This window comes from Lytechinus pictus, chromosome 13 (assembly GCF_037042905.1).
Source record: "Lytechinus pictus isolate F3 Inbred chromosome 13, Lp3.0, whole genome shotgun sequence".
Taxonomy (NCBI): domain Eukaryota; kingdom Metazoa; phylum Echinodermata; class Echinoidea; order Temnopleuroida; family Toxopneustidae; genus Lytechinus; species Lytechinus pictus.
In genome coordinates this window covers 10,728,777-10,747,097 of record NC_087257.1, presented here as the reverse complement: position 1 = coordinate 10,747,097, position 18,321 = coordinate 10,728,777, and the positions used below count along the sequence as shown (strand labels likewise).

At 36.7% G+C, this 18,321-nt stretch overlaps 2 protein-coding genes across 2 annotated transcripts in view; one reads left to right on the top strand and one right to left on the bottom strand.

The window, feature by feature from the left end:
• Positions 1–18,321, top strand: part of LOC129273983 (cobalamin trafficking protein CblD-like) — a 65,956-nt gene that overhangs the window by 27,911 nt on the left and 19,724 nt on the right. The gene's annotated exons all lie outside the window — the stretch shown is intronic.
• LOC129275011 (tripartite motif-containing protein 2-like) lies at positions 3,925–14,971 on the bottom strand. Its single transcript, XM_054911778.2, has 3 exons — positions 14,735–14,971; positions 10,938–11,133; positions 3,925–8,022 (listed from the first exon to the last, which is right to left on the bottom strand). Exons 1-3 carry the CDS (start codon positions 14,788–14,790, stop codon positions 6,154–6,156), a joined length of 2,121 nt encoding a protein of 706 aa, XP_054767753.2. The 5' UTR covers positions 14,791–14,971; the 3' UTR covers positions 3,925–6,153.

The following is an 18,321-nucleotide window of genomic DNA, read 5'->3' as shown; positions in this document are numbered from 1 at the left end:
GTATTGATTTTTTTGTTTGTAACTGATTTGCATTCCCTCTTCTTTGATTCACGAAAAATAAACTTGTTTTTCTTACTTCTGTGCACTTTGCCAAGAACGCCCATATTATTTTGTGGGATTTTATACCCCAAACTTGAAAGTATTGAATCTGTCCGACCCCTCTTTATCTATATTTCAATATATCATCTTTAGTTCTTTTATATTTTGTCTCCTTCTGACTGGCAATAACTTTGTTTGTTACACTACGAATAAAAAATATTACAGAGTCTTATTTTGAAGACTACACGAATGAAAGAGTACGGTTGGCCGCACTTTGAAGATACATGGCTCTTATATATTATTGTGTGTGTTTGCGTGGGGATCGCAGCTGTGCTGTGATTGGTCACTTGATCGGCGACAATGCCCTTTTTTGGAACAGGTCGCTTTCTCGTACTTCAGAGGAAATAACTTGAATAGCAAAATAGTATTTCATTCAAAAGAGCATTATTTTTCGTTATTTCTGTTTGTTCAATTTCATCAATAGATACGTCATTTGAAAGGGTAAACATTGAACTTTCATTTTATCTTCTTAATTTCTTGGTATCTCTACAAGTCGGTTCTAGGACAACTACCCCCTGGACAATCACCCCCCCGGACAACTACCCCCCGGACAATTACCCCCCGAGGACAATTACCCCCCGGACAATTACCCCCCGGACAATTACCTCCCGAGGACAACTACCCCCCGAGGACAATTACCCCCCGGACAATTACCCCCCGGACAATTACCCCCCGGACAACTACCCCCCGGACAATTACCCCCCGGACAACTACCCCCCGGACAACTACCCCCCGGACAATTACCCCCCGGACAACTACCCCCCGGACAACTACCCCCCGGACAGTTACCCCCCGGAAAATTACCTTCAGAAAATCCCCCCTTCTCTCCAGCATCAATGTTAGAATAAGGCGGGACCCATTGTAAGTTTTGGTTGGTGGCACAGGTTTCCGAAATATTTTCTACTTTATCTTACTTTAATAACTTTTTCTTTCTCTTTTATATTGCTTTTTCTCCTGTTTTCTCACTTTCTTCTTTTTTCCTTTTTTGTTTTTGTTTAGCGGCGCCTTCTGCATCATGAAAAATGGGGGGGGGGGCTTGCACCCGAAACCTCCCGTTTGGCTATGCATATATACATCAGAAAATTTGTAAACTGGCCCTCATTCTAAGTTTTCATAGAACAATTGAACACGATTAGTCATAATAATCACATATGCTGAATATCCCTGATTCCAACTGATCTGATTTTATTAAATATTTATTTTGGGTTTAATTTCAGGTAAGAAATCAGGCAAATAGATAAAACGTAAAAAAAACACCTTAATAGGTAGACAAATTGAAAGTCGATAACGCAACTATGAACACTAACACTGTCAAGTAGACCTATAAATCTGTTTTTTTAACAGTTCAACTAACAAGAAGCTAAGAATTATGAAACAATTGGTGCACATTCCAGATTAAGATGTGGCTTTATAACTTAATACAGTTAGCTAAAAAACTTTATGCAAAGATAATACACACAAGAACACATTGTAAATTACAAGGTGTGTTTGTGTGTATTATTCTTGGGTGAAAGCAATTGAACATTAAAGAAGGAAATTAAGTACCAAATTTACTAAATTGTAAACAATATGACATAATCAAATACAGTGTTTTTTCTATACAAATTGGCAATCATGATAGTATACAATTCGTTTAAGGTGCATTTTAAGGACGGTTTGTAAGAATTTATAAAGAAGTAGGCCTATGCAAATCAAATAATGCGACCGAGCACCGTGAGCTGAAAATATTAATATTTAGACCATAAAACGGACATTTTACAGAGCACTTGAAAAATCAATTTGTAAATAAAAAAATAATGAAAGCTCGATATCCGAGATGAAATATGTTTTGTATATTGACTTCGAAACTTGATATTTTAAGCTCCATATCAGCCTATATTGAGCATGATATTAATCTCATCGAAAAAGCAATGCGAGCGCGAAGCGCGAGCGGAAAATACTTGATATTCCGGTATGAAAATGGTGAATTTGAGCACTATCTAAAGCATTGTGTATGGAAATTGTGAAGTGGATGTGGAAAGCACTTAATAAATGATGCGAGTGTGAAGCGCGAGCTGATATCTTCATTATTATTTTGACCTAGGACCTGGACATTCTAGGTCTAAGGACATTTTGTCATCATATGAAAATGATGACAACTTTCTTATTCCTCTTCCTGAGCGCGATATGAAACATATGAAACTGTGATATTGTCGATATTCTTTTCTGAAAAGGGACAATTTAGTCATTAAGAATTCATGAAAATTTTATTATCATATTTATTAATGTAATAAGCCTAAATGAGTGAGTAAAATGTGTTGGCACTGAGGCCTGAAAACTGGATATTTTAAGCACTTTTGTAATCATGAATAGGATATGTGAGTTGATACATTTTTAACAAAAATGCGAGCGCAAATCGTAAGACGAAATTTTTGGTAAACTGTCATAAAAGGGGGGTTTTAAGTAGTTTGTTATATAATTTGGCAAATCAAATAATGCGAGCGCATAGCGCAAGCTGCAAGTTATATTCACACCATAAAACGGACATTTAACAGAGCACTTAAAAATCAGTTTGTAAATCAAACAAAATTATGAATAATGTCCGAGCTGAAATATGCTTTGTAAAATCGACTTCAAAACTTGACATTTTAAGCTACATATCAGCCTATTTAGCAAGATGTGTATCTCATCGAACAGGCTATGCGAGCCCGAAGCGCGAGCGAAAAAATTAATATAGTGACATGAAATATATTTTTTTATCATTATCCAAGTCATCCCCTGACCTTTTTTTTTTTCACTCGTCTCCTTCTTATTTTAACTCTTATTTTTCCTCCTTTCTTTCCCCTTCTTTTTCTTTTCTCTTTCTTTCCCCCTTTTTTCTTCATTTGTTTTGCTCTGCCGATAGGGGGGGGGGGCGGGCCCCTCGCCCCCCCTGGATCCGCCTATGGATGGAGCTCAATTTTACAGCTTTCCTACGGCGTACGTTTGATTCCAAGATACTCGAGAATGCCTTGAGTACTTCTTACGTCAAACGTACGGCCGACGTATGACTCTGTGCACTCCCTTTGTCTATATAGGGGGTAATTGTCCGGGGGGTAGTTGTCCGGGGGGTAATTGTCCGGGGGGTAGTTGTCCGGGGGGTAGTTGTCCGGGGGGTAGTTGTACGGGGGGTAGTTGTCCGGGGGGGTAATTGTCCGGGGGGTAGTTGTCCGGGGGGTAGTTGTCCGGGGGTAATTGTCCGGGGGGTAGTTGTCCGGGGGGTAATTGTCCGGGGGGTAGTTGTCCGGGGGGTAATTGTCCGGGGGGTAGTTGTCCGGGGGTAGTTGTCCTGGGGGTAATTGTCCGGGGGGTAATTGTCCTCGGGGGGTAGTTGTCCTCAGGGGGTAATTGTCCGGGGGGTAATTGTCCGGGGGGTAATTGTCCTAGGGGGGTAATTGTCCGGGGGGTAGTTGTCCGGGGGGTGATTGTCCAGGGGGTAGTTGTCCTGATACCCTACAAGTCATCAGGTTATTTACTCTTTGAAATGTTCATGAAATCATAATTTTCTAGGTTTTACTTATTTAAAAAAATGATGTAAAATATTACATCTTTTCTCAATTTTTCCAAACGCGAATATGAAAGGTAATAACACGACCATAAAGCCCATGAACCATGCATCATTTCATGTGTAGAAGGTTTTATTATACAACGTACGGGTAAAGAATTATGACCGTTTTAAAATCAGTCGCTGCTCACATTTCGGTCAATTTAGGATTCCCTCGAATATCCCTGGCAGTAGAGGGGTATTGGGCCTGGCAGAGTAAGAGTTAAAAGAAAATTCACATAAAACAGGTTTTTTTTCTCTCTTCTGATAATTTAATCCATTTTCAAATGTCGGACATTCACAGGCTCATTAAACGTTGTTACGACACATACATGTACATTAGCTGACAATGTTTGTATAGGGCAATACTTTCAATTTCTCTTCCAACCAATGATCAACAAGATGAGAAAAAAAAACATGTAGGGCTGGTAGGGGGTTTGAATCGATCCTGCTCCCCCTCGAGATCTCGGCCTCCGATCGCGCGAATGCCATGAAAATTGCCATGATAATAGTGTGGGATATGATCTACAAGGCTGTATGGTGAATTTTCTGAAATAATAAGATTTTTTTATTATGAATTGTGCTAATTTATGTGTAAATCATACTTCTTTCTCTAATTCACACAAAAAAGCTAGTAGAATGCTTATTTTTGGTGTTAATATTCTATATACAATTACTAAGAATTCTCGTTTGAAAATGATTTTTTTATGTATTTCATTGTTTTATGAAATTCTTATGTATTTCTTTGTTTTATTATAGCAGAACCTTTTTGAAGCGTTATTATGCTACAATCATTTAATTTCGGCTGATGTCAGTAAGAATAATCATATCTTTATGAATAAGATGAGAAAACTCAATTTACATTTGACTTCGTACACAAAAATCATGTTTTGGAGCAATTTTGGGTCTGACAGACATACTTGTATGTAATGCTGCATAATTTTTCAACTTATACCCGGGCATCGTAAATGTGGTCTCAAAAGATGCGCGAGACTTCAAAGTAATAAGTCAGCAGACTGGTCGTGGAAAATGTCAAGGGGGGGGGGGTTGATTCACGGCTTCAGGGTTAAAGGAAATCTAGCAACGTTAATCATACGTAGATCACATTTTGGCAATTGTTCCTGTCTTCTTTTTTTTTTAAAGCATTCTACAAGGAACACTTCTGTGCAGCATGAACATTTAACACTTGCAGAGCACTGACACCTTTACTACTTTCAAAACATATTCAGAACAAACACTTCCACTCACCCATTTATTTTAGATAAAAATAAAGCACATGGCACATTTTCACATTATTTGATCAAATACTTTCAGATAGTCGCAAAGATGGGCCCTTTTGGTCAAGTTTTGTTGAATTAATAAAAATATTTGAAATATAGGTATTAGGAGGAACAGACACTTAAAATTGTATACTTTTTTGTAGTTTTAAATTAACAACAATTTTTCCTTTGATTATTCTCAATAACTTAAAACCTTGACCTAAAATGATACTTTAAAACTCCAAACAAAGTTCAGAGGGAAAAAATGACAATAAATAAATCTTAAAAAGTATGTATTATCAGAGGAGCAGTACATAATCCTGGCATTGTACTGTACATGATATTATTTAAATACCCCAGACAACAGCTTGCCTGAAAAGAATGCATTACATGCTTATTTTAACTTGCCATGTTGACTTGTAAAACTCACACCCAAATATATTTTTACTAAATACGTGTACCGTAAGTAACGGTCTATTAACCGCACCTTTTTCTCGGCGGGATAGAAGCAAAAGTCGGGGGTGCGGTTTATCCACGGTGACGGGTCGGAGCCAGCCCGCCGTAACACCTCCCGAACTTGTAAAAGACTTCTGCCAGTTCACAACACATCGAGTGGCCGGGCGTAGCCGCCCAGGGCAATGTCATTTAGAGGGGTATGAGCCGTGGTAATGGGAAGCGATTATTACGATCTTAAGCAAATATTGTCAAATTTTGAAAGTGATTGTGAGGTTGTGATGCAAGAAATGTGAATGTTTCTTCTTCCTATGCCGGGAAAGACACATCATAATTTGATAAGATGTACTGCAGTGCTGGTACCGTATCGTAGTTTGCAATGTAAGAACAGAAGTGCTGTGTGTGTGTACACTGTGACTGTGAGGTGAGTGAGTGTGTAAATTGATCAAGAACAGCAGATTTCCGCATACCGGTAATCTCTTTGGATACCTTGAAATCTTTAACTGAGTTTTTGTTTCTTCGTACCTCAAATATGCATGTAAATGTGAGAAGGATTTTTTTTTTTTTTTTTAGTCCAAAGTTGGGGGTGCGGTTAAAACACGGATGCGGTTTATAGTCCGTTACTTACGGTACATCAATTCAAGATACCTACAATACTGCATTCACTTTGGTTTATAGGCACAAACAATTCAATGTATCTTTGTTGTTCACTGTATATTCCACACAATTTTTATGTACAATAGATATAGACATATTATCTTACAAACAAATATGTTTTTATCAAGACTCATATGGTATACGGTATCGCCAAAGGCAGTGATGAAACATGTCAAGGATGATTATGTAACCATCATGTGTGACATCGATGCGTCCAGTGTTTGGTTGGATAAGCTCTAGAGGCAGATTCCCTGCAAATCGATTCTCATCCAAGTTAACAATCTGTATCTTCTGGCTCTTCTCGTCGTGCACCAGAAGATGACCTCCAGTCGTTATGGCGATGGATCCGGGTTCAGCCATTTTGTCCTTTGAGCGGAGTTCTTTGACATAAGAGCCAATGCTGCTGAGTTCCTGGATGCGGAAGTTACGGGCTTCGCTCACGAATATGTGATCATCGGAGCCGATGGCGATGAAATGGGGATGGTTGAATTCTCCCGGACGGGAACCCTCTTGTCCAAGACGGGTGAGAAGCTTGCCGACCTTGGTGAAGATTAGAAGGCATTGTAGGGTGAGGTCAATGATGTAGATGTTTCCCAGGGAGTTGAGAGCTATACCGTGAGGATGGGTAAGCTGGTCATGTCCAAATTGGTGGACGGGGTAGCCATCGTAGGTGTAAACAACTACTTGCTTTGAGCTTAGGAACACTGCTGCTATGTGAGCAGAGTCAGAACCTATCAAGGCTGGTTCTTGGAAGTCTACTGGGAATTGACTGAGGTATCTACCGTCTGAGGAGAAGCGCTGGATGCGAGAGTTCTCCACAGTATCCGCTACAAAGATGTCCCCGTGCGGAGTTATGGTGAGGTCTGTCGGGTTGAGCAGTTCCCCTACACCACTTCCGCTGCGTCCTATCTGCTCCTTTTCGTGAACTGGTATAACCTGTTGAGCGATGACATCACCTGTTGTCTTCAGAAGCACATTGATGTCATAATCCCCTGGTGATGCTGGCAAGAAGCGAACATTGTAGGTTGAGACTTCCCTGTCATTACAAACACAGCCTATGACCGAGGAATCCACAGGTTTCCCCTCCTGATTTCTTACAAAAATGTTCATCATATCAGGAGTGAGACAGGCCCGTTCCGTCTCGCTCTCATCGCGTTTGTCCCCAAAAGGAACCCTATACCTGTTAGGAATGTCCAACCCGAACATGCACGGACCACCAACAAAGGAACTCTTGGCCTGTAACCTTACTGGCTGTACTTTTACCTGCAAAGGGCTGCTTTTGATTGGCTGTCCAGAGACTAGAATGTTCAGTTCATGTGTCCCAGCCACTTTTGGTCTGAAGGTGATAGTGTAGGTCCCATTGTCGTTATCAAAGAACTCACATGGGAGCGACCCTCCATCAGGGGTTTGCATGTTAGCAGTAAAGCTGTCCCCTCCTTGCTTACATTCTTTACCTCGCTTATCAATGGCTTTCACTTTAGCAGTGCACTTTGCGCACACCAACGCTGGCCTTGCCACCGCGATTGTTTTTGAAGGATCCGCATTCCCGACATAGATCAATCCCAAATTTTGGACAGCATTTTCGTATTGTTTCATTTCCTTCTTGTCTACTTTACTCAAGTGAAACTTGTTTATATTTGATGTGGGATGATATCCATTCTCATCCTTGATGTCGACGTGCCTGGCAGTTTTCAGCTTTCTTCCACGTTTTCTTTTCAGAGTGTCTTTGGCATTCAGCTCCACCTCGCATCCGTTCTGCTTCTCTTCTTCCTTGTTGTTCAAGGGTTTGCTCCCGTTCTCATCGCTTCCGCTACCTTCCTCTATCGACCCCAGTGGGTTCAGCTTGAGCTGATGTGTGTGGTTCTTGACCGACTTTCTCTTCTTTGTCAATAGAGGGGGCTTTATGACTTTTCTCTCTTCAGATAGCTGTTGTAGAAGGGCCTGTTCTCTGCTGTCAAGCATTTCTCTGCATCTCCGGAAGAACTCCCTGACCTGAAAATATAAGAGAACCAAAGAAAAGAGATAAGGATGAAGATGTCAAGATTTATATTCTTTCCATTCTTTTTATTTTACGAAATTGGAAGTCAACAAATGGATAGTACACTGAGGCACAAAAACACAATGTATATAAGGGTTTTTTTTATAGGGGGTGTCTCCAATATCAATGAAAATTATGAAAATACATAAGGAAAGCATTTAGTGAAAGGACTTGTTGGACTTTCTATAAGACAAGTCCTGTTTCATCCGACAGTTACCATAGTAACAGTGCTTCTCCGCCAATCAAAGTCAAGCAAAGTTGTCAGATATGACAACTTGACGGATGACAAGTGTTGATGAAACGCTCCCCTGTATATAAACTTTCAGAGTGAAACCAATTTCAATAGTTTTGCATTTGTGTACATGTATATCCTCGCTTGCTTTACTCAGCATGGATAACTTTTGACACGTTCGAATTAGGAATTTGTTTCAATTTTAGCAAGCTTCTTTCCCCTGACCTGTGAGATATCCAGCTGGGCAGAAAAATGAAACTAACGATTATCCCATGCTTGGTTGCCTAGCAACATGACATTTCTGACATACTGACATTCTGACCTTATGGGGCAAAGAGGTAATGATCTTCCCATAATTGCTTTGCCTTCTCAAACAGACTGGCATATTTTACTGGTACCCTTTACATTTTTTTTGCATTACATTTATATTTAACAATTCTGAAAAACTGAGAAAATTTGATTTATGCATGCTTCTTGTCACATCATAAATTGTTTGTGATTCTCATTCTTTCTTAAGTTTGCAAATTACTTCAAGAAAGTTGCCTTCAAGCTTCCTTCAAAAAGACATTTAGCCTATTTTCTTTTACTTTTCATCTTGATGGAAAACCATCTCAAAGCACTTTAATTTTGTGGGTTTTTTCTTGCTTCTGAGTGACTAATCTAGAACATTATAAACTGGAGGTGATGTTTAACAACCAATATGTAATATGTAGCAGTTGATGCATACATCTTTTCACCGTGATTTATTGAGCCATGTCTATCTTTATTTGGCATGGATATTTTTTGAGGGATCATATTTCTCTAGTTTAAAAGAGAAAATTGAAAGGGAAATAACACAAAAGATTGTTGAGAAGGAGAGAAAGAGAGAGAGAGAGAAGGGGGGGGTGGAAAGAAAAGGGGATGAGAATGAATGAAGAATGCATTCTCGAGCTCACAGTGTAGGGCCTACTACATGACGGGCCTCCAGTCCGATAAATTGAAGAAAAACATACATCTTGTGTAACAATGTATGTTTTTGGTGTGAACATTCAAAATGGAATTCAAAGCATACTGTCCAAATAATTGTTTGAATCTTGGTTCTTTGTTTTTTCAAACCTGTTGGTGGGCCACACATGAAGTCTTTCTAGAACTCTGTCAGTTCATTAGAACAGAGAGTTGGGATTATATCTTAAAAGCTAACTTTGAAGACTGCAATTAGCCCTACCCCCCCAACAAAAAAAGATGATTTTTGTATTCCTATTTTTTCCTAATTTTGTTTTGGACTTGTCTGATACAACAACAATTGTTTTTTAACATTCAAATTGGTAACATTTACAACTCTTTGTTTTGAAATCTGGTGGTTGACTGGTGTCAATTTGCAGTTCATGTCTTCATTCACGCATAAAATAGTAGGCCCAAAATGCACATTGAGATACATATACATGTACATGTAGGCCCTACATTATATTCCATTATACTCTATGCTGCAAATTAGATATGTACACCCATGAGTGTGATGAGAGTTGCACCTGTAACTTTAATTCAATTAAATCTGACAAGCGACAAAGAATGTCAAGCGGGGTGAATAAAGCAGGTCATCTTTATATTTTGATGATTTTTGTGAAAACAGAAAACAAGTGTCTAAAATTAGCAGTCGTTTCCTGCCTCGTATTTAAGCTATAAAGCATGCTGTATTAAGTTATTAAATAAGATTATAGATCTGATGATATAACATAGTGTAGGCCAATTTGGCATCGGGGGGGGGGGGGGGGGGGTGTTGCGCTGGAATACATCAGAATTTTCACTTACTGGGTCAACAATATACAAGTACATGTACACTGTAGAATGCATAAATGCATGTTTCCCTGAAAAGCTCCTTATCCTTGACATTGATGATTAACATTATATGACATACATGTACATCGATAATTTTAGCTTTTTTATGCAAAACAACTTTAAAGAAAAAGTCAAACTTAACTTTATACAAGTATGTAAGCATGTACCTGAGCTCAATTTTTTTCTCTGAATATTTCAAGTTTGATGAAATTAATTTCTCTGGCCAGTCTTTGAATTAAAGGAGATTGATACTACATAGGGAAAAGTTAGCACATTTATGAAAGAAGAAAAATCAAAGAAACAAAGCAATGAAAGTTCAAGAAAAATTGAACAAATAATAATAAAGATATGAGCCTTAAAGTTGAATGTTAAAATCACTAATGATATAAACATCCTCCCATTGGCAATGCAACCAAAATGTCTGATGTCTCACTTGTACAACTCCCCCATTACCTTTTCTACACAAATTGTCACTTTTATCAAATTTATCCATAGATCAGGTTTTTTTTTTCAAGAGAGAATTGAGGTTTCATAAATTATGTTATTGAGCTAATAATATCATTTATATTTTCAGTGCTCAAATGGGAAAGTTGCATTGACATCACAAATCATGGTTGCATTGCCAAAGTGATGATCTCTGAAGTCATAGTAATTTCAACATTTAACTCTCATAACTTTCTTATTGCTTATCCATTTGTTCTTAAAATTTCATTGACCTTTATGCTTTATGTATCTTTTTCCATACTAACTTGTTCCAAAGGTTTCATTTTCTTTTAAACTTGGGATTTAAATGATCTTTGGAAAATGAATTTTCATACCAACCTCATTTCTGACTGATTCCATACTGTCAATGGGCTTCTCTGAAACGTCCGTAGGAGTAGCAGTAGTACTAGGAGTAGGTTGGGGTGGGGTATCCCCAGTAGGTTTAGGTGATGTGGGTGGGGTGAGGTCGATGTGAGCAGTGCTGATGTGCGTCTCATCTCCTTCCATCTTATTAGCTTGCTGTATTTCACGATTCCTGCACAAATAAAGATATGGCAATGTCTCGAAATTAGTTTATTTATAAAAAAATGCAGGCTAATTGAATCAGATTTCAGTCATTCCCTCTTCAGTTTTCGGAGTTCCTCCATGCTAAAGGCTGGAATCCTAACCACAATAGAAAGTAAATTGGAATGAAAATATCTGTATTCTTGATTTCCAGGTCGTGCAACAAGGAAATTTATTTCAAGGAAAAGTATTCCATTGTATCTCCTATTGTTCTGCATTGCATGTTTTGTGTAAATTTGTAGTCAATTCAGATGATCCCTTAACTTCAGGGGGAAAATGTATGGGGGCTAGGTGCGATTTTGCCCCTGGAATGGTCAAGAGAGCCCTGTCAACTATAGGAGTCAAGGGAAATCCCCATTTGTTGCAATGTTAAAACTTATCCAATGTTGCAGATGCAGGTAGAGTGTTAAGTTGTGAAATTATACCCCCAAAATATAGAATGAATTTTTTGCCCTTTCCCTCATAGATCTGTGTGTACATGTACTTGTATGTATCACAAGAAAAAAACTATACGATGTCATGTATATCAGTGGCGGATCCAGGGGGGGGGGGGGCACAGCCGGCCCGTGCCCCCCTTGTGAGAGGCACAATTAAAATTTGTAGGCCTAATGTAAAAATGCTGGGAAAACAGAAGTGTGCCCCCCTTTCGAAAGTGAAGACCTGTTTTTTTTTGGCTTGTCAAATTTTTTTTGTGGACGAAATCCCCTTAATTGTTGGTTGAAACTTTTTTTTTTTTTTTGCTTGTCAAATTTTCCCTCTGGGAAAATTGCCCCCCTCCCCTTTCGAAAATCCTGGATCCGCCCCTGATGTGTATTTGGATACGTATGTGGTCAAAGGATATTTGCTCCTGTGATAATTTCATGTAGAATGTTTTTGAAAGTGCAAAAATAGATATATAGTGCCCACAATCATACTATGTACATTTTAAAATTAATAGTCAGTATGGTTTTCTTGGTATTTGTCGATGTGAAATCATTTTGATAGGAAACTCTCATTCCTGGAGCTCCTGTCAGAACCTCATTTTCATACAGCGAATAAACTTGACAGGCAAATCCGTTTATATCTCATGAATATGCACAGCGAATCTCATGAATATTCAATGCGAGGTATACATGTAGGTATGTCAGGAAAAAGTTCGAGAGTAAGTTTGGAGACAACGAAAATGAAATTAAGCGAGAAATTAAAACTATTTGATTGTGTGATATCATTTTTTCAGGAAAGAATAATATTATCATTTTGGATAAGTCCTGAAAATATGAGAAAGGTTTGTTTGCATTCAGCGAAAAAATAAGCAAGTGAATTTTTTCATGAAAAAATGAACTCTCCATGTGCGTGGACGACCGTCAAAAATTCAAAACAAAGCGGGCGTTTTGGCCGAGTTAATTGCACCCGTCCGCTGGGCCTGCTTTTGCTGATCTTTTCTTTGATAACACACAAAACATGTAGCCCTAAATCTCTGGTGTTTGTGCATGTTACGTTCAGATCCAGAAATTATACATTAATGTATGAAGTAGAATTGTCAGATTTGGAATACTCTGACTGTATGAATTTGTAATTTTCAAGTAACCGACTTCCGAACTGTATGAATTTTAATTTCAAGCAAATAATGACCAAACTGTACGACTTGGAGATTTCAAGAAATTAATGATCAAATCAATTTTGACATTTAATTTACTTGTAGTTGCAACACAAAATAGGCTAAGATTTGAAATGGTTACGTCTGAAGAAAAAAGAGTTAACATTCATGATTGAAACTTTTTGGTATTTTGCATTATCCAGATTTTTATTTTGGAATAAATGTAAATCTGAGAAAGATGTTGAATTTTTCAATAAAAACATAATTATACAAAAAATGAAAAAGATGATGTTATTTAGCCCACCAACCATACATCACAGATTGGTGAGTTTGACCAAGGAAGTTTGTATCGAAAACAAACCCCATTTCCTACCGGCTTTCAAAGAATGAGGCCTGTACATGTACATACTGATTTAAAAGGGAAGGCTTTAACTCATTACACATTGCTATTGATAGCGTGGAAAATATAATATTAGGGTTGGAGGACAATTGTAGTCTGTATGTTTTCAGTGCAGGTAGAGTATAAGCTGCCCTTAGATAATTATATTAGTACAATATTTTCATGTAGCAAAGTCGAACTTTAAAGATGGGCATGTCCAAGAATTTGAAATGAGAACATGACTACATCCGTGAAATATGTGATTGTCAACTTGTCATATTTGATCAAAGGATTTGTGTAGAATGCACGTGCATTTCAAGATAAATATCTGAAGAGAGATTAAGCACTTTAATTAAACTTTTACTTTCATTTCAATGGAGTATTGGAGAATCAAAACTAATATTTCAACATTCATGTCAACATACAAAATGACAACATTAAGCCTTGAAAAGACTCCAAGACATGGTATTTAGATCATAATAAACAGGAAACCAATCTTTTGAAAAGGGTGAGAGTCTATCTGTAATCCACTTAATCCTCATCATGGTGTCATTCACTCTTTTTTTGTTTTTTTGTTTTTCTGTTTTGAAATTTTGTTTAAAAATCGAAGCGATACCAAAAGCCATTATTTTGGGGCATTACTAAATGGGTTTTACTCCATCGTCGTAAAAGAATACTTGTGAGTTTTGGCAGTTGATACATGTACTGCTTCTCTCTAAAGTCTGTTCTCTAGATTGAAAGTAAATTTTTTAGATTGTGGTCAGGTACCAATCCAAAATTGGATTGAAAGTTTCAGTCGAATAAGATTTCATTATTAAACTGTAGATTAAAAACTTCAATCCATCTTTGGATTGGTCCCTGATTGCAATGTATTTCAGTCTAGGAATTTAGAGAGTCCAATTTCAAGTCCTCTTTGTTGACAGAAGAGACTGGTAAAATTCCTTGTATATCATAATTGTGCTGGCTTTAATACATGTAGTTTGAACCCTAATCATCTAGTTACAAGACCACTGTTATCATACCACCGAACCACCACCTCTCCTGCTCAGAAAAGAGGATTGTTTACTCTGCAGGATGGTTCTTTAATATTCTCATGTACTTCCTTTTAAAATGACTTATTATTAGTGCAGCTTTAACATGCCAAATGAATTATAACACTACATGTATTTGCGGTGCCAGTTTGTGATGCTCATACATGTAGGTGAGAACAGGTCACATTCTTTTATAGAAGACCCAGCCTTTCTCCTCTCCAAATGCTTTCATTTCATACCTATTATTTGTTTTATAATATATTGTTCTTTATCATCTGTATCTTCTTGAATGGAAATGAATTTTCAAACTACAATAAGAAGAATAAACAAGTTCTGTGAAAATATTTATCTTTGGATGCTATAAGTACTTTGGAAACAATGCATGGCTAGTTCTTTGACAAAACATGTGCATGTTTTGTGCTTACAAGTGCCTTCAAGTTTTAGCAAAATAAATTTTATCAATACATTGATTCCTAGTTGGTTTTATCGAACATTTGTATCACTTTTAGGCAGTTGTTTCACTTTGATAATTAGATTTTATTCTTTTTAACGAGTTTTATACTTGAAAGCAGTAAAATACACTTGCCACATGTTGAAGATTTCATCATGGTAACCCGTCTTTCCGCTCACAAACTTCACCATTATGTCAGTGTAAAATCCACAAGTTTGGTCCAATCATAAGTTGAGTTTGAAATAATGGCCTTCCCAATCATTCAGCTAAAAGTTGAAATAATGAACTGAAGGGAAGTATTTTGGCTTTTATAGGATTCTGCTTGGCACACGTACTAGGGCTTGTTCATTGGACGATTATAAGTATGACTATGTCCTGTTAGTATGATAAATGAACACCAGTGATTGGTACTTCTGGTACCCTGAACTGTCCTCTAGTCTTCAGGATCAGACCTTTTATCAATAAGGTTTAGTACATATATTACTTATCAACATGTCCAAGATGGCTCTGAAAAATGGCTTCGTCAGTGAGGTAGAAAGCTATTGATTGTGTCGGCAACACTCTTGGTGCTACTTTTATTGTGTTGTAAATTGTGAAAGTGAACTGCTACCTCAAAACAAATAAGTCACCAAAAATATTTTTTTCTTCATTTTTTTCATTACTCTAGAATTCAGTCCGAAATGTTGAGAATGATTCTGTTCTTTCTAATGGTATACATACATGACTTTGGGCTAATTTTGTCAATAATAACCCAACCAAGAACTCATTAGATAATTAGAAATAAATAACACTCATTCAGAGAAAATAGCCTTTATAAAATTGGGAATAAGAAATCGCTTTATAGCCTGAGCTCTCTTTGTGTGACCGGAATATAACAGGTTATTGAAAAGTTACAAAAACAAATATTGAAATATAGCCTAATCTGTATTACACTGAGCTGTTGAACTTGGTCTCAAAATGCAGTACAAAATGGTTCTCCGATTAATCATGCACAAATTCTTCATAGATTTATTAAATGAAAATAATTCATATGAAAGGACTGCAACCAAGTGGGTGTGACCTTCAAGATTTTTTAAAAAGAAAAAATTCATTTTTTTAAAACAAAATGAATTACATCTGTGGTTGATTTAAGAAACTAGAAATAACCTGATATCTTTGTTATCAAATAAACTTCCAGATTTATTTTCCATATGTAGTCTGTATCCTCAGGCTGTTTTTGTATGAAAGATTTATACATGTGAAAAAGAAGACAAAATAGTCTTGTTGTGAAGACTATCATTTCAAACTAATTGATTTTTCCCCAAATTCACAACAATGAAATTGCAAATTACAGGCTTCCCCCAATATTTCTTCCCCTGTGTACAAAATGGTCTTCCTATGTTAGTCTAATTACCTGGTGTCATAACAGTACCAGGAAATAGTTTATTACTATTCCATGATATTACTATCATACTATCACCTTTAGATATACATGTAGTGATACGGATACCATTTGACAAATTTAGTTTCTGAGGTATATTCTCTGATCATGACTAGTTTCCGATCTGGACGGGCATTACAAATCTGATATCCATAATTTGTTTATTTGTTCACATATTTTGGTGATTTATGACCTGACTCCCCCCCCCCCCCCCGATTGCAATACAATTTGGTACAATTTGGATTTAACATGGAGTTTAAATTTATAATGAACTGATCATGATTATGATTAGTTTCCGATCTGAGCTCTACATGTACAAAGAGCACATCCACAATTTGTTCTTTCTTCTCAATACATAGTTTGTGATTTATGACCTGACTCCCCCCCCCCCCGGCACTCCCCCATGATTGCGATACATTTGGTAGATTTCATTGGCCAACATGTATTTTGTATCATATATATTTCTATAAATAAATAATGATTGTAGATGTATGTTGTATGGTCTCGAGGGATTACAGTAGAGCCTATTGTCTTTTACTTTTTAAGTCATCCTACTGAAAGAACAGGGATAAATAAATGAATAAATACATGAATAAATAAATAAATGAATAAATAAATAGATAAATAAATGAATGAATGAATTAGATAAATATGTAAATAAAAAAAATTAAAAAAATGAATGAATGAATGAATGGATTGATTGATTGATTGATTGATTGATAAATAAATGAATAAATATAATAAATAATTGAATATAAAATAAATGAATGAATGAATTAATTGATTGATTAATTGATTAATTAATAGATTAAAATCATCATAGATTAAAGCTGTTTGTATGATATCAATAGCACCGCCCCTACCCTTTAAATTCATCAAGGGCTGTAGTGAAATGGGGGAATCCCCTTTCCGCTGTATCCTGCTTGTCATTTTCTTCATAGCAGGGCATTTGTGTGCAGCCTTAGTAATTTGATTTACTGTATACCTCCTTGAATATAAGGTTCAGCTTTGTGTTTTCCTTAATATGTTATGTAGGTTACATGTACATATATGCGGTAAATAGTACGGAAACCCATGTTAAAGAATAAAAAATCAAATCTTGACAGGTAAGACTATTCAGGGGTGTGAGAGTTCAGATTTTTATCTGATTTCGGATTTTTTTGGTTTTTATTTTCAGCTTATTGTTGGCTTTCCTCTGTGCAAAAAGTATGGGAGCTCTTTCTTTTTCAGACTTTTTAACACTCTTCAGCTTTTTCAGATCTTTTTATTTGTGACCACTCACAACACCCCTGGACTATTTCTAAAAGTTTTCCTTCTCTTCACTTTAAGACGCACTTAATTTGACTCTGTTAATGTTACAGAAGTGCCCATAGACCTTTCTATAAGTTTCCAGCCTTTTAAGAATTATGTTTTATTTGTCTAGGATCAATTTAAACAAAAATAACTCAAATGTGCTTATTTTCACCATGTCAGCACTAAAATATTCTTGTGACTATGAATAATTGTGAATGATCATCAGAGTGGTGGTTTGCACTATGATATCGCAATTTTCAGCACACAATTGTTGTAGGTCAAAACAAGGTGAAATCTTCTTGCTCAGTTTAGCTTCCTCAGTTTAGCTTCCTCATCTAAACTTTCAACATTTGTACACTTTTTTTTTTTTGGCCTGGCTTTACCAGAACTGAGACACACCATAAACACAATTTTTCTGATGGGGTGGCATCAAAATTCAATTCTTAACCTGAGGTTCAGTTTTTTAAATGTCTTCACAGATTTTTATTAGCATGTGCATGTACATGTAGATCTCCTTGTACTTTTTTTTGTTGGGGGGGGGGGGAGTAAATAAAAAATGAGCATACAAATTACCCAGTGTTCCTTAATACCATTCAGGCATGAATTGTAGTGAAATTCACAAGATCATGGTCAAAGATCATTTGATCCAAAGTGAGCATGTTAGGAATCACATGCCTATCAAGAAGAGAGAATACATGTATGTTTGACCAAAGTCTTTGTGCTGCTCTATTGAACTATGAACATGTAAAGGTAGGTAAGAAAACAAGGGTCATTCCTATTGTTTGTTTATTTTTTTAATGTGCTTTATTGTATAATGTATTTCTGTTTTGTTTTGCTTTGATGATATTTTCTCACTTTTAGATCTTTAATGTAGCAGTAAAAGACAAGAAATGTGCAAAAGTTCAAAATGTAGCAACTTCTTTGTTTGTTCTCGGATTTTCTTTTGAAGTACTTTCAGTTAGCTTTAATCGTGGACCTTAAGTTTAACTTACTCTATTCAATCAATTTT